We start from the raw sequence: 14,969 nt of genomic DNA, 5'->3' as shown, positions 1-14,969 counted from the left end.
AAATCTGTTTGAAGCAACAAGTATGAGGAAAGCTGCATTTTCAGCAACTCGTTCTGTTGCTTTAGCGTTCAAAGATTTGAATAATATACATTATCACGGCTGAACAAGGGGCTCATTTTGATGGGCCACAAATCCACCCATTGGCAGGTTTTGAACAATAATTAACTCCGGCTGTAAATTAGTCGCTCCGCTTGTTGGAGGCTAATTGTTCTGGATTGACTGAGGGGGGAGGCTCCCAGCCGAATATAATGCAATTATCCGTTATGGTTTCAGGGCAAAATCCTGGCAACGAGAGAAATTGGCTTCTTTCCCAATGACGCAGTGAAGCCATGCCCGTGCGTAAGTATGAGTCAGTAATTGTTTTACACGCAGGCTAATGCAGGCTTTTGTTTTGGGGGAACAAACATGTCCACAGGTGTTTCAACCGCTTGAGCCTGGCAGCTCTTCTATACGGCAATGCAAAGTAATCTTCGTTGTCTCGGTTGAACACGTACTGTTTGTTGTTTCAAACGGTTTTGTTAAACAGCCCCTTTTCTGTTCAAAGTCTAATTGAAAATGACAAATGGGACACGGGCTCCCTTAGGTCTCTCGTCCCCCCTTTCCCATACCCCCCTGCCCACAGCAGAAGATATCAATTTATTACAATTGGATTTGACATTGATAATCTCCCATTTCCATTAAGAAAGGAGAAAAGCCAAAGGTTGTAGATGATCGGAGCCATGGTGGAAGTGTCTAGAATAGATTATATTATTTGCTTAGCAGAAATTCTTGCCTTGGGCAATTAGCATAGCACACGCATTACAGATTTATACACTTTTAAACTCATGTACAGCCAACTGTTTACTGATGCAGTCTAGGTTAAGTACTTTGCTCAAGAATACAACAGTAGTGCCTCACCTGGGATCCAGACCTTAGAATGTTCTGGTTTCAAGTTGAGTTTCCTAATCACTGCAACACAGTGATAACTGTTTGTGCAATTGATCATCCACTTGATATAGTATACCAGACCCCTGGTTACTGGACAAAAAAGCTCAACATTTGGTAACACGGCAAATTCAAAAAAAGTTATTTGTTATAAGACAGCTGTCAGACTAAGGTTTTGACCCGCCTTATGTGGGTAATTGTGGGTTGATGATGATTATGGTGGTGAATTGCATAAATATCTCAAAGTGCTTTACAAGTGAGGGTGGAGATTAAGTGTTGAGGCAGGTTTGGTATCATGCCATGCCAAAAAACAAAGCTCTTTTTTGCTGTGAAGGACAGCAATGGCCAATAGTCTTTGCCTTTTCTTCAACCCAGGTCCCGAAGCCGGTTGACTACTCTGCCCAGCTGTGGTAGGTGCTCCTACACTGCATTCATTTTCAAATGATCCACACATTATCTATGCTGTTTTTAGCAATTAAGAAAGAACATAACTTCATGTTTTTTGCGACCAGGTTGGTTTGTCATCTTTGAATTGGACTCATGTCATAAATTGTGTATGTACTACAGAGAGGAGACACCTTCAAAGATTCCTTTGAAGGTTTCTTCTTGTTCCCCTGGGTGGCAGAGAGGCCCAACATTATGTCTCTTGAGAGTGAGGCTAGCAGCTGCCGCCTGATTACTGCTAGCTGTTGGGGGGACCTTTTCTCTTTGGCTGATGTGCGACTCTCACGTACGAATCACACAGGTTTGCTGGACCCATGGAGAGGACCCAGGCGGAGGCCGAGCTGATGGACAGGGAGAGCAGCACCTACCTGGTCAGGCATCGGAGTAAGGAATGCACAGAGTATGCCATCAGTATAAAGTAGGTCCCCTTTTTGCTTTTACTGTTTGCTAGCCAGTCACCCTTACTATAGCTTACTAATCATTTGTTTATGTAGTTGTTTATTTACCGAAGCAACTCAGGTTAAATACCTTCTTCAAGGGTATAACAGCCCTAAAGCTCAGGAACTGAATTGGAAACCTTTGGACCTTTTCCTTACAGCTTTGTCACACTTTGATTTCACACACAGGGTGTGGGAAGAAATGTCTCACACACCACGTTCTTACCCATTGACTCCAGAATGTGATTCCCTGGTTAGCATGCTTGGTCTCAGGTCGATCGGTCCATCTGGTCCTCCTTGGCACCAAAATATCCTCAGGCGTTCCCTCACAGAACATTCGTGGCCCTTTATTCGCTCAGCAGCTGCGGTTTTTGAACACTCGCAGTTACACCCCGAGACTCAAGGCCTCGGTTACCTGCCTGCGGAGAGCAGCGGCCCAGTAGAAGCCTGGTGACTGCTCAAGGTTACCAAGCAGAACAAAGCGGCATTTCCCTCACCATTCTCCTCAAAGCAGTATTCAGCCCTTTGAAACAGCTGAATACTATAGCTCCTCTCTTCACCACATTATGCATACTTTCAGTTGAAATGAGCAAGGTAGAATTCTAAGTTAAGGTTTTCAGTATATTCATGTGTCTATGGGGATGTGTGTGTGTGTGTGTGTGTGTGTGTGTGTGTGTGTGTGTGTGTGTGTGGTTGTGTGTGTATATCAACGTTGTAGCGAAGGGCGAGAGCAGTCACCCCACCTGGCCTTGAAGCCAGGTCTACAGGGTACCAAACCTGCAGCTTGACCACAATGCCAAAGAGCCAGGCTCATTAGTATGGCAGCCAGAGCACACACTCAGCCGCAGTGACAGCACTCTGTCACAGAGGTATTTAGTCATATTACTTTTGAGAACATCTTGAGAAAACAGACAAATACTTAAGACATATTGTCCTAATACAAAGAGCAATTTGATAGCTATGTCATTTCTTTTCACAGGAGTCTTAGCAGCTCATGGAGTAATGCAGCAGCTAGATGATAGGTTTACAGAAGCAGCGCAAGCTTAGAATGCAGCCTGTTAATGAGCACTCGGGAACTGATCTGATGACATGGCTGTGTGTCACATGCCAGAAATTTGCTTCCTGTTACAGCTGCTTACAGCCCATGGGTCAGACTCGAAAGGGTCTATGCTGATTGCTTGTTCATTGCCAACAGGTTTAACAATGAAGTGAAGCACATCAAGATTTTGACCAAGGAGGGCCTCTTCTATATCTCTGAGGGCAAAAAGTTCAAAAGCATATTAGTAAGTGCTCCGCTGTTTAAACAAATCCATAAGTCGCTCCTACTCACCCTGTCCCCCTGTCAGAAGTTTTATTTTAGCTCCATGAAGACCCATTAAGAAGTTTTCTGTATATGTTTTTGACTTTAGTCTGTAAGATATTGGTTTTTCCATAACTTTTTAAGATTACATGAAGTTACATGAAAGTCTACCTGACATTGATGGCATGAAAGGTATGGTGGTCAAATTCCAGTGAATCTACTGCATTAAACCATATGCAGTAACAAGTTCAACTTCTAAAAATCTAGCATTTTGCATTATGCTTATGGGTAAGATTGACGGTGGGTCATAAGGGTAAGATATAATGTGTAGGTAAGTGAGGTATAACCTGTCACAGGAGTCAGCTGATATGCTTTAGAACACTAATGCATCATTGGTAATGTGGTGAACAGGAGCTGGTGGAGTACTACAAGCATCACTCTTTGAAGGAGGGCTTCCGAAACCTGGACACCATGCTGCTGTTTCCATTCAAGGTGCCAGAAAATTCCAGCACGCACAGAACCAACGGACCCAGAGGAAACGGTAAGTGTGGAGCAGCCAGCTACCAGGCGCAAAAACATCCTTGTATCTTCAGTTCTCAGGTAAAATGTGAACTTTAAGCAACAAAAATCTGAGGACACAACTGGCCAAACCAACATTTAACTCCATCCTCTCTGCAGAAGTTTAAATAGAAGAAGGCTAACTCCAATAATTTTCTGTCAAATTTCAACATCTCCACATGTGTTCATCCATCCTTTGTGGTTTATCAATATAGTAATTGGCACAAAAATCTATTATATGTTACATTTACAAAACAAATAAAAAAGTAGCTTCCTAAATTTGTTTTTTAAAAATAATTGCAAAAGCACAAAGAAAGGAACATTGTATGTCTCCCTTATTTAAGGCCAATGTTCAAAAGTGAGGTGGGGGGGGGTTGTTTTAGGTCATTATATGAGGACAAGGCACCCCCTCCACTCATTCTGATTTTGTCAATCCATTTTTTCTCTCTCCTTAAACAAATAAACAGAAGAAATGGCTCTAAAGGAAATGAAATCCAAGTAGAGGTGTTTTTTTTGTGTCCCGAAGGCCTTCTCTCAGGGAAAAACAGGGAAAAAGGCGGGCCTGCTTTATAACTTTCATTGCCACAGAAATGAATGCAGATGTATGCTGATCGTGACTGCATCATTTACATTGCTGCAGTGCTTCTTGGGAAAAAAAACAAACAAATATTGCCATCCATATAAGTCAACCATAAGGAAGAGTGACCATTTTAGGATATTGGAAATTTAATGATGTATTTCAAGTTAAGTCCTTTTCTGAAGCATGCCGCAATGCCCCATCAATACGGCAGCCTTAGGGTCACAACACCACCCCGCCCTTACCATTGTCCCACTTTGCTGCCCATTCCAGTCTAATAACAGACAGTCTTTTAAATGTTGCAAGCTGTGTCACCAATACCCCAGGCGAACTGAATCTGGAAGGAGAGTAATATCTTAATATTAAATGTCAGAATTTACCATACTAATCTCGACTGTTCTGCACAATGAAATGTCTGTCCATGTTTGTTTCAATATGCCCCTTGTAGCACGCATGTAATATACTTGCATGGATTACCTTTCCTTTGAATATGGAGTTTTGGAGTTTTAAATTACTCGGGCTGCGGAACATAAATCGCCGAGACAAACTGCCAAGTTGGTTTCCGTCTTACATATTTTAATTTCTGGGCCCCCTCTTTGGAAGTTTTGGAGTCTGTTGTATCTCCGCCCAGCTTTTCTGTTGATATTCCAGGGTGCAAGCTGCAGAAACACAAAGTTCAGTTCACATCATGATGATCAAACTTGGGAAGCGAATGGGTTTTTATGGAGTATTTATTATGTGGCGAGGAGGGTGTCTGGTCCACCCTGCGTGTTCCTGTCTGCGTATTTTATAGAAGCTACGGCAGTAGAATCAGAAGTGCCTATTTAATGCTCGTCAGATGGTTTGACATCACAGACTAGCAGAGCGGACAGCGTAGCCAGGGGAGACCTTTTGGGGGGAAACAGCGTGCACTCATGAATAAATGCATGCCTCTGTTTCGAGGTCACATGGTGCCAGGAATGGCTCCTTAAAGACACAAACAGATGTTTAAAAAACACCCTTGCAATAAGGAACGTTGGCTTTAGCGCAAACTTCCTATTCAGCTCCTGCCGCCGGCATGAGAGAGCTGCCATGGGTGGTGACAGCTGAGGCAATGGTGTTTGCGATTTTTTTTCCCGCAAGAACACCAACATTTTACCTTGAATCACACAGAACGGTTTTGACAGACAGAATCGTGTTTACCTTTGGGGTAACTTTAATTCAGACAGGACTGGGCGCTATTTCGTTGATAGGGAAACAAAAACAATACAAAAAAAATTGATAGTTAAAACAAAAGAAGTGTAATGGGTGTTTTGCTCCTTTTTCTGGCTGATGAGATGAGCGCAAGTCAGCGGGAGGAAGAAAGAGAGCGTTTGGGTTTTTTTCATCTCAGATTTGGCAGTGCTTCTGCTTTCCCGAAGTCGTGTGAATTTCTCCCCGTGTCTCACATGAAAGGGCTCAGGGAGGGGGTGTTTGTTCGTCCCTGCCACTCGCTCCCCGCGCCTTCATCCGAAGCCTCGTTAAAATGCACAGAGGCCCGGTGCATTCTGGGACAGGTTTCACAGAAGCCAACCCCCACTCCCACACCGCGTGGGCGTGATGGCTCCGCTGCCGTAGATCTTACGGCCCGCTCTGGCGGGCGTCTTCTGTCGACGGCATCGGCGGGAAAGGCGCTCTGTCGCTGCTTTGTTGCGGCGCGCTCAAAAAGGAGATGGCTGGTCTTTGTTTGATAAGCCAGGGACGACAACGCGCTCTGAAAGAGACAAAAACAGAACAAACAAACCGAGAAACAAAACAAAAATCAACAACAGACACGACGCACATTCAACTAGGTGCGAAGGACGAAAAACAAAAACAAGCTGTGGGGCGACAGCAATGATGTTCGTCGTTTTGTTAGCGCTTGGCCCTCATGGCAGCAAGCGCACGTTGGCCCGTGTTCAGCTCCTTTGGCACGCAGAGCGGGCGGGAGGGCGGTAAACATATTGCGGACTTGAGGCCAGCTAGTTTACAGCTTGTTGGCCTGGCTGGTCAGATGGAGCATATGATGGCGACAGAAGTGGCTTTTACTGTTCGCCACTACCAGGTGTCCCCGCGACAAGGCTCTCGCACGGGGGGCTCTGAGCTGTAGCCTCTGCTACAGGAGCGAGGCGTGACCAGAATACGAGATTTCGGGACTGATTGTAAAAACCATCTGAACGTCTCTGTTATGTTGCAAATGTGAAGGCAGAGCTTTTGGATGAATGATAAATTATGACTACATACTTAAATGAGGCAAAGCTTGTAAGTGATTCACAATTAAGAGAAGTCAATATTAAGTGGACTCCAGGAGAAGTGTTAACTCATGCATACCATAGCACACACTGGCACGCCAACTCAATCGTGGCTTATAAATGCTTGGCCCATCTAACCAAACTCTTGACCTGCATATTATTTTCTCACAGAGCCACTCTGGATTACATTGCCACATTCATTTGCATAGGTGACTTGGCCTCATGGCTTGAACTCCACATATCATCCATTTGGAGGTTTATTGAAAAAAATACAGGATAAGTACCTTGCTTAAAGGTACAACTGTGGTGTCACATCTAGAGTTTGGACCTGCAATGAGCTGGGCACAAACCAGATTCTCTTAGCAGACAGCGGCAGACTGTGGCTCCGATCCTTTTTAGTCAGCAAAATCCCAAAGGGAGTCTTGAATTTTGGATTTGTATTTTTGGCTGCTTGGTCTTGTTCTGTCCGCTGCTCTTGATTGGCTTCTGTCTGATGTGCGTGTGGTGTTTAAATTTGTTGTCTTTTGCTTCTCTTCCTCCCCCTCCCAGCTGCTTTGCTCTGCGGGCTTTCTCTTGTGTCTCCTGCCAGCCACAGCTTTGTGCCTCCTTCCTCCACTCCTTTCTGGTCAGGTACACGTACCGCTTCCTCTTTCTTCCGTTTGCTGTCTGAGATCACGCGGCTTTGCGCTTCTGCACCTCGAGAGCATTCCATCACACTGTGCGTGCGTGTATGAGTGTGTGTGTGCGCGCGCTGTGTGTATGCACATGTAGGGGTGTGTGTGTGCACGTGCTTGCGTGTTCATCTATGTGCGTGAGAGAAAGAATTGTGGTAATTTCCCTCCAGACCTGCCGTGCAGAGCAGAGCGCATTCAACAAAAGAAGGAGGAGTGGGCAGGCCCAGGGTCGTAACCCTACTCATCAGACCCGCGTACCGAGAATGGTCCCCTGGAGCTCGAGAGATGTAGCATTTGTGCTGCCCAATGAAACATTTCAAAGTGCATAGACAGCCAATCATGCTGCACTGTCCTTGGCACAGCCTTGATTATGAACATCAGGTTTGAGCAAAGATAATTGGATATTCCTTTTGCTCCCAGACCAAAGAAATACATTTCTATTATCTTACTTTGTGTATCAATACAGCTCTCTGCCACATTGTAGCATCTGTTAGTGTGACCTGCACTGGTCTATTAACAGACTGGTCTTTAGTCTCTTTTGTTTTTTAAATGGTACGGTAATACACCACAATCATTCAGTTGCATTTAGCATTCACACATCTTGCATCTTGAATACATTTGCTCAGATTACATGCTTTTTTAATAGCTGACACCAAGGATGTCAATTTTGATTAGTGTACATTACCTAACATGCTTGCAAGTAATAAAAAATGCTTTCCTTGCTTGAAGCTGTTGCATGTCATTGAATTTGTTAGACATGTTCAAGGTGACAAGATATGCAATGTCTGTTCTCATGTGTAACACCTTAATTTCTCAACCAACACAATTAGTGCAGATTGAGCAATTGAGCAACGGTAAAAAACAGAAATAAACAAAAAAACCCCAACATTTATGGCTGCATTGTATTTAACCGCAATTCCCTCAGATTTGAGCAACAAATTGAGTCTTAGTTTCATTACTTGCACAGCTCAGTCTGTGTGAAGGTTTGTGTGAAAGTAATAAAAAAGCATGTGCTTAAAGTCAATGTTTAAATTTGCAGGTACAGCATGTTTGGTTAAATATGACTCCAGGGTGTTTTTTTCATTTTTTCATTGGGTTTGCCATCTTTGAAATATGAATTTGTTCAGACAGATCAACTGCAATCAATTGATTATCTGGATCTGGGATATACACCATTGGGAGGTGATTAAGAGTAACATAAGAGCTGCATAGCAACAATAAAAAGTTTACCACAATCTAATTCAGTGTTTTCTTAATACCAGTGTTCACTCCCAAAGTGATGGGCATCGCCATCGCCCGGTACGACTTCAGCTCCAGGGACATGCGCGAGCTGTCTCTGATGGAGGGGGACGTGGTGAAGATCTACAGCAAGACGGGCGCCAATGGCTGGTGGAAAGGCGAGGTCAATGGCAGGGTGAGTGCTGCCCCCTGTGGGAGGGCAGGGGATCTCCAGCTTCAGATTACCACATTTACACATGTGGAGAAATTCACCTAGCTGACATTTTACACAGCATCCATGAGTGCAGTTGGATATTTACTGAAGTACCTAACTTGTTGCTATGGCAATAGTGCATCAGAAAATACTGGGATAACCCTTGGGACCCTATGGCAAAAACCCAGCGTTCCAGGCCAGGTTTAAACAAGCTGTGTTGCGGAAAGAATGTGTCCAATTTACTGGACAAAATGGTACAGTGATTCCCCAACTCTATACAAAGAAGCAACAGCAAAAACTAGAAAGGAAAGTCTGAGGAGTACTTGGCTTGTAAAAGCCTAGCATGGTAGTAGCTTGTAGTTATAAGCTCTGATAAAGGCATGGTCTGTGTTGCATGTGTTGGAATGTTCAAATTGTGAATGTTCTATGTATGTTAGTCAATAGGGAATTTTTCTGTAAAGGGAAAGGGAATATTTTTGTACAAGCTTTCCCTTCTGCAAATTTTAACCTTCTGTGTTTCCCTTTAAGGGTGTGACTATTAGCTTTATTGCTATTGCGATGCTGGGCGTCTTTTCTCCCTGATGCCTCTGGTCATCATTAATAGGTTTATGGATCAGTGCGCTCGACAGGCCTGAGTTTGCACCCCACAGCAGAGGGGTGTGCATTTGCGTTTGCCACATTTTTTTCAGATTGAGTCCCCTGTAGATTCCCCTGGGCCCCTCTTGACAGGCAAAGGGCTGTCTCTGTGCCAGAGTGTCACCACGGCTGCGTCCCTGTCCTGCTTAGAGGGGAATTGGATGGGAGGGGAAGAGTGGCTGTTTAGCGGTGGGCGTGGGGCGTGAGGGTGGGAGGGGTCGGGGGTAATAGGGGAACGTGCTCCGCAATGGACTGCCGTTTTCGTTTAATTATCTCTGTGCGGCGGCGGTGGCGACTCTGCACAGTGACTGACTGCCATGCCTAATGTAGTGTGAAGGGCGTTACCCCTTGTCTTACCTTCCACTTGCAAAGGAGCCCATTGCTTTCCATCCATCACATACTCCCCAACAGACTGGTGTAAGGCTTTTCCAGGGATTGTAGGGCACATCTGACCCTCACCATCCTGTTCTGTTTGGCTTTGACTTCCTTTTCAGTCTGACCCTCATCTTCCTATTCTGTGGGGCCTGATCTTCTTATTTGGCCTTACCGTCGTTGTCCTGTTCTGTTTGACTTACAGGTGGGCTGGTTCCCATCCACATACGTCGAAGAAGAGGAATGACCAAGGAGGCTGACTATTGTTCCAAATGGGATTGACACCACGGAAACGCCATATTTCAGGCTCGGACAGCCAAAAACACTCTCTGTGCCTGTCTCTCTAGCCCTGCCTCCGAAACTCCAGGAGCTTTCTGCCAGTTACAATTACAAATGACCAACCAGCCTGGAGCTTTACAAGGGAGACCATGGCTACCGGTCAGCCAGTCTGGACTGGCTTAGAGCTTAGAGCGTCCTCCTGGAGGAGACACTCAAACCCAGATGACCTCATTCCCTTCGTCACTCAGCCCTGCCCATTTATGCTGGAAGATCCACCTCTGTTGAGTTCACCATGCCCCCCTCCACCCAGCCACCCACAGACAGAACTTTCAGGGACTAAGTCATAATAGGGAAAAAGTCCCAGTGTTGTTTTTTTTCTGTTCCACCTCACACCTTCCTCTGTCCTGACCGACCTGCGTGTCCTACTTAGCTGAGGTATTATTGATGGCAGTGCCTGCTGCCTGGTCTCTCCACCCGAAGTCTGTGGGAGCTGGGACACCATCAACGCTATGCCATGTGACATACCCCCCCTGTCCCCAACCCACCATCAGTGCAGATCAAAGTCAGCGCCCCGGATCCACTGGCGTGGGCGCTGGGGGGGCGAGCGGGGGTGGGGCAGAACTGCTGTGGTGCAGCATGACAATGGATCGTTCCCTCTTACTTTATCAGCCCTCAGCTAAGCCATGGTGATCTGCCCATTTATACCAGATGCTCCACCTACCCAATAGCAGCAGTGCTGTAATATTGAGGGGGCGGCATTTGTGATCCGACAGCAGCCTCCAATCGTGCCAGCGATGGGAAACAAACACGATCTTTCTTGCATTCTTCCAAACAGTGTGCGACGCCCCGCAGCTCCAATATAATTGCACCTTCCAGTTGTAAGGGATCCTGTTCACTGTTCAGGGCATTGCCTCCTTAATCCAGTAACGGGTGGGATTGAAATGAGCAGACAGACACGCCGTTCGTTCTTCAGAGAGCGCACAGTCTCGGCTGGACAGCACGACTTGGCTGCATTCACCCGGCAAGTTTTTAAAAATGAGCCGGATCCTCATGCTCCTTGTAGCACGCTGAAGATTAATGCATCCTCAGTGACCGCAGCTCGGCCGCTGGTTTGATTGACGGGCGAGCGTGCGGCAGGGCGGCTCTCTTTACAGTCCTTCAGTGTGATGGGTAAAGATGTGCCAGGGAGGGATTCTGAATCAATCACCCTTACAAGGAGGGGGCGTTTTAAACAGGAGAGCCCTTAGAAACTCCTGTGGGAAAATTTGCAAATAGGTCTTACAGGCACTCCAAACATACAAATGCACTTAGGAAACATACAGAAAAATTTGACTCCAGTTGTTAACGTGGTCATGCTTTCTTAAGGGCCTGTTTATACTGTTAGAAAGTAGTTGCTAAATTATTAGTAGGATTTAATTCATGTATGTATAACTTATTATGAAGGAGTTGGCAAGCAGACACTTTGTATGTAGTAGATGGCTAATACATGTTCACCTGTTCATGTTAAAGTACCCACAAATAAATTGTTTGAAATTTGTTGTGTTAAGTGCGTCAGGTTCTAACTTTGCTGTTTAAAGGGGACTACAGTTTAGTCACCTCCCGACAAAACTGATATTCCAACACCCAAGCGGAAATGAGTAGAAATCTTACCACTCATGCACTAGCTGCTTATTTCAGGTTTATTATCAGTTTCAGGGATTACAAAACATATAACAACTGAAATGTTTTCTTACAGTATAAACATGCACCTCAAATAAGGTGATCCTTGATTATTCATGTAAAAGTGCTCATCCAAATTTATCCATTGCACTCAGAGAGAATAGAGAAATTGTTGCCAAAATAAACAACAAATTTAAAAATGATCATTGGTGGATTGCAGTATGAGCCAGAGTCAGTCTGGCTCGGTTCAGTCTTTCAGTATGAGCCAGAGTCAGTCTGGCTCAGTTCAGTCTTTCAGCATGGTACTCACAATTTTTTTTTCCCAAAAAACAGCCCCTTATTCCTTTTAATAGTTAAAAAAAACTTTTTACCCCTTTATTTTTTTTATAGAAAAATTTTATTTCATCTCCCACAAACTGTTCTGTTGCATTGCTGAACCCACATGTATATTTATATGCATGGTCCCCACAATAGTGCTATCATTCCCTGGGTCTGTGCTGTATGTTTTCAGGTGAAAATGTAACATAAGAGATAATTTAACAAATCGTTTTGCTGGATAAAACCTATGGTGAACTGTGTCTTGGATGAGCTTGTATGAGTTGTGCTTGTTAATGAGTGTGGGTCCTGCACTGTGTTAATCTTTATTTGAAAGTTCAAAAGCCAGATGGTGTGGTCTCTGTCCGGAGTTTTATCTATATTGTTTGTAGCATGTGTTTCTGTTTTGCATGAGAGGTTTGAATGTGGCCTTTGTGTGTTTTTAAAATCTTTTTAATTTTTTTTATTTTTCATCATGCATAAAACAACCAGATGTGGTGTCATTAGGTGTCATCCAAACTGCTGTTTCCAAACCATACCATTATTAAGTTTAGTAACCACTAGAGGTCAGTATTAAAATTGCTGAGATTCCCTTGTTATCTGTACTGAAGTATCAGAGACAAATCAAATCCATCCATCTTACTGAGAGCAGAAAGGAGTTATTTACATGGTCTTGTCTGATAATGATCTGGGCCCGCAGCCATCTATCAGTTGCCTTTGAAGTAATACATGCATTGATGATCACAAGATTATCAATTGGAAAAATTAGGTGTTATGCTTCTGTCAGACTTCATTAACGGCTCTTTTTCATAATTGTCTCTGGCAGGCTATCTGTCATACAGGTCACTGAATGAAGTTATTTTCTAAACCCCATTTGCAACCCTAAGCAGCTTCGGCTCATCCTTTATAAGACACCAGAGGTGGTTCTATGAAAAAAAAAAACCCAGGGAAAGTGCTTGGTTGGACGTGCCAGGCATTTATTAACTTACTCTTCAAAGGGCCAGTTAGTTGGTGAGAGCTTGGTGCATCCAACTAAATGCCTAGAGTTTGATTTCAAATGATTGCTTTTTTCCCCCCCCAAAAAAAAACTCTGTCGAGCTCCAGCTGCATAAACGTATTTGACAATAATGGTGAGGTACACTGCTGATCTGAGAGCCTACCTAGGTGCCCTTTGAGTCTGCACAGACCGGAGATTAGTGCTGTCGCCCAGTGCGCGGGCGCTCGGACTCCAGATAGCGGGCGCAACAGTTGGGTTTCAAAGCCTTTCCACTCCGATAATCTGCCTGCTTCTCGCTACCCTGGAGATGAACTCCGACCACAGGGAGTTATCGGCCTCCGTGTGGCGGGAAGACATCTCGGCTTCAGATTGCGGCTGCTGCAATCTTTCGGGGATCTCTCAAACCCCAAAATGGCTTTTCTCCCTCGGTATCAGAGGTTACCTCCTGATAGCTTTACCGGGGGGTGGAGACAGCAGATTCAGTGGTCAGGTAGAGGAAAGCACTTTCCCTCTATAAACCCAAATGGGGGGTGGGGGTGTGTGTGAAAAAAATCCCATATGTAGTTCGATGTAGTACCTCAGTTCAGATGCCTCTCTGCAGTAATTTTATCAATGGCAAGGAGCAAATTAAATATGCGCAAAGGCTATTATGGACGAATCCACAATGAACCAGCCAGTGCTCCTAGTGTCTCTTGTATCCAGGGAAGCTCTTTGTCAATGACGCAAGTCTAATCTGAAGCCAAAGATGTATGTATGCTTGATACTGAGCTGCTGGTAATGGTAACCTGCATAGAATACTGTACAATCTGGGATTGTTTTGCCACAGATTATTGTAATAATGTACATAGGTTACACAATAAAAATGTACCATAGAATATGATTTTTGGGTGTGTGTGTGTGTGTGTAGGTTGTGTGTGTGTGTGTGTGAGTGTGTGTGTGTGTCTGTGCCTGTGTCTGTGTTACGCCTGCAGAATGACTGCTATTGCAGTGCAACTTTGCCATTTCTTTTCATTTCTGCATCTGTCAAAGGGGACCTTTATCCAGTTAAAGAGTTCATTTGAAAGTGTGGGGTTGCTGGGTGCAGGGGATTAACAGTTTTACTGGCCATGAGCATGCATTTAATTAATATGATACTCTATGACACAACCCCACAGAGTACAGCACTTTTCTTTGAAATGAGAGGATCAGGAACGGGGGCACCATAAATGCCATTCATAATGTGTGTGAGGCCACCTCCAGTTCTGTGCCATTTCTGGGCATGATGTCGAGAGTCCAGAGTTTCGCAATGGCGTGGATGCAGCCATTGGCATGTCAAGTGTTCTCCTCAAGCTACAGGCAAAAAAAGGAATTTGTTCCAGACATTGGCATGGGAAATGTTGCGGACTGTTTGGCCTGAGGGCAAGTTAAGGTTGAGATTTCATGACCCAAAAGGCTTGCAAGCTTGAACCCGGGCCATTGCTGTTCTAAACCTTCATGCATGGAATTTAACCTGGATCTCGGTAAATATCCATCTGCATAAAAGGATAATACGCACTCTAATATGCACATCACCCCGGAGAAAAAAGGCCTGCCAAGTGAATAAAAAAAATAAAAGTATATAGCCTACAGGATTTTGGACTCAAATTCCTCCAAACTTAAAAGTTGCGGGTTGTTGCTGAAAAACTATGTAAATCCCATATGCACGTTTCTCCGCTGCTGCACACCAAAGTGATCACGGGGGGATTCTGTAAAGGGGCGAAAGTTTGTCAGACAAAAGTGTGTGCAGTAGCAGTTGTTTAACCATCTGCTCTTGGTTACGTAACTCTGACAGAGATGGAGTCTACTGCATGGGGGTTCATCAAGAGACTCTCTGATATCGAACAGTGGGAAGAGTTGTGCAAAGCCCCAGCTCTCTCCAGTAGTCTTGGCAGTGGCTTCATAGCGTGCGCGGCTACACGTCCGACCGCCAGCTACTTAGACAACAGATGGCGGTGGCAAGGAAAGTGGTTTACTTTGCAGGATTTTAGGGATTCTCGGATGCAGAAAAGACGCTGACGGAAATGGGATAAACTGTCTCTGTGTGGGTCCTGCTGGTTTCCAGACAAAAGGGACAGTGCCTTTTGATTGGGGGATGCTG

General features: G+C 44.7%; 1 protein-coding gene across 1 annotated transcript in view; it reads left to right on the top strand.

Moving 5' to 3' along the window:
* Positions 1-10,468, top strand: part of vav3b (vav 3 guanine nucleotide exchange factor b) — a 63,777-nt gene extending 53,309 nt beyond the window's left edge. Inside the window, exons 21-28 of the mRNA XM_036554146.1 lie at positions 274-339; positions 1,300-1,334; positions 1,670-1,786; positions 3,001-3,088; positions 3,517-3,646; positions 7,039-7,119; positions 8,426-8,577; positions 9,809-10,468. Coding sequence (XP_036410039.1) covers positions 274-339; positions 1,300-1,334; positions 1,670-1,786; positions 3,001-3,088; positions 3,517-3,646; positions 7,039-7,119; positions 8,426-8,577; positions 9,809-9,850 — 711 coding nt within the window. The 3' untranslated portion in view covers positions 9,851-10,468. The remainder of the gene's footprint in view (positions 1-273; positions 340-1,299; positions 1,335-1,669; positions 1,787-3,000; positions 3,089-3,516; positions 3,647-7,038; positions 7,120-8,425; positions 8,578-9,808) is intronic.
* The last annotated feature ends 4,501 nt before the right edge of the window (positions 10,469-14,969 follow it).

Source organism: Megalops cyprinoides, chromosome 20 (assembly GCF_013368585.1).
Source record: "Megalops cyprinoides isolate fMegCyp1 chromosome 20, fMegCyp1.pri, whole genome shotgun sequence".
Taxonomy (NCBI): domain Eukaryota; kingdom Metazoa; phylum Chordata; class Actinopteri; order Elopiformes; family Megalopidae; genus Megalops; species Megalops cyprinoides.
The sequence above is the reverse complement of the archived record's forward strand: the minus strand, read 5'-3'. Positions and strand labels throughout refer to the sequence as shown.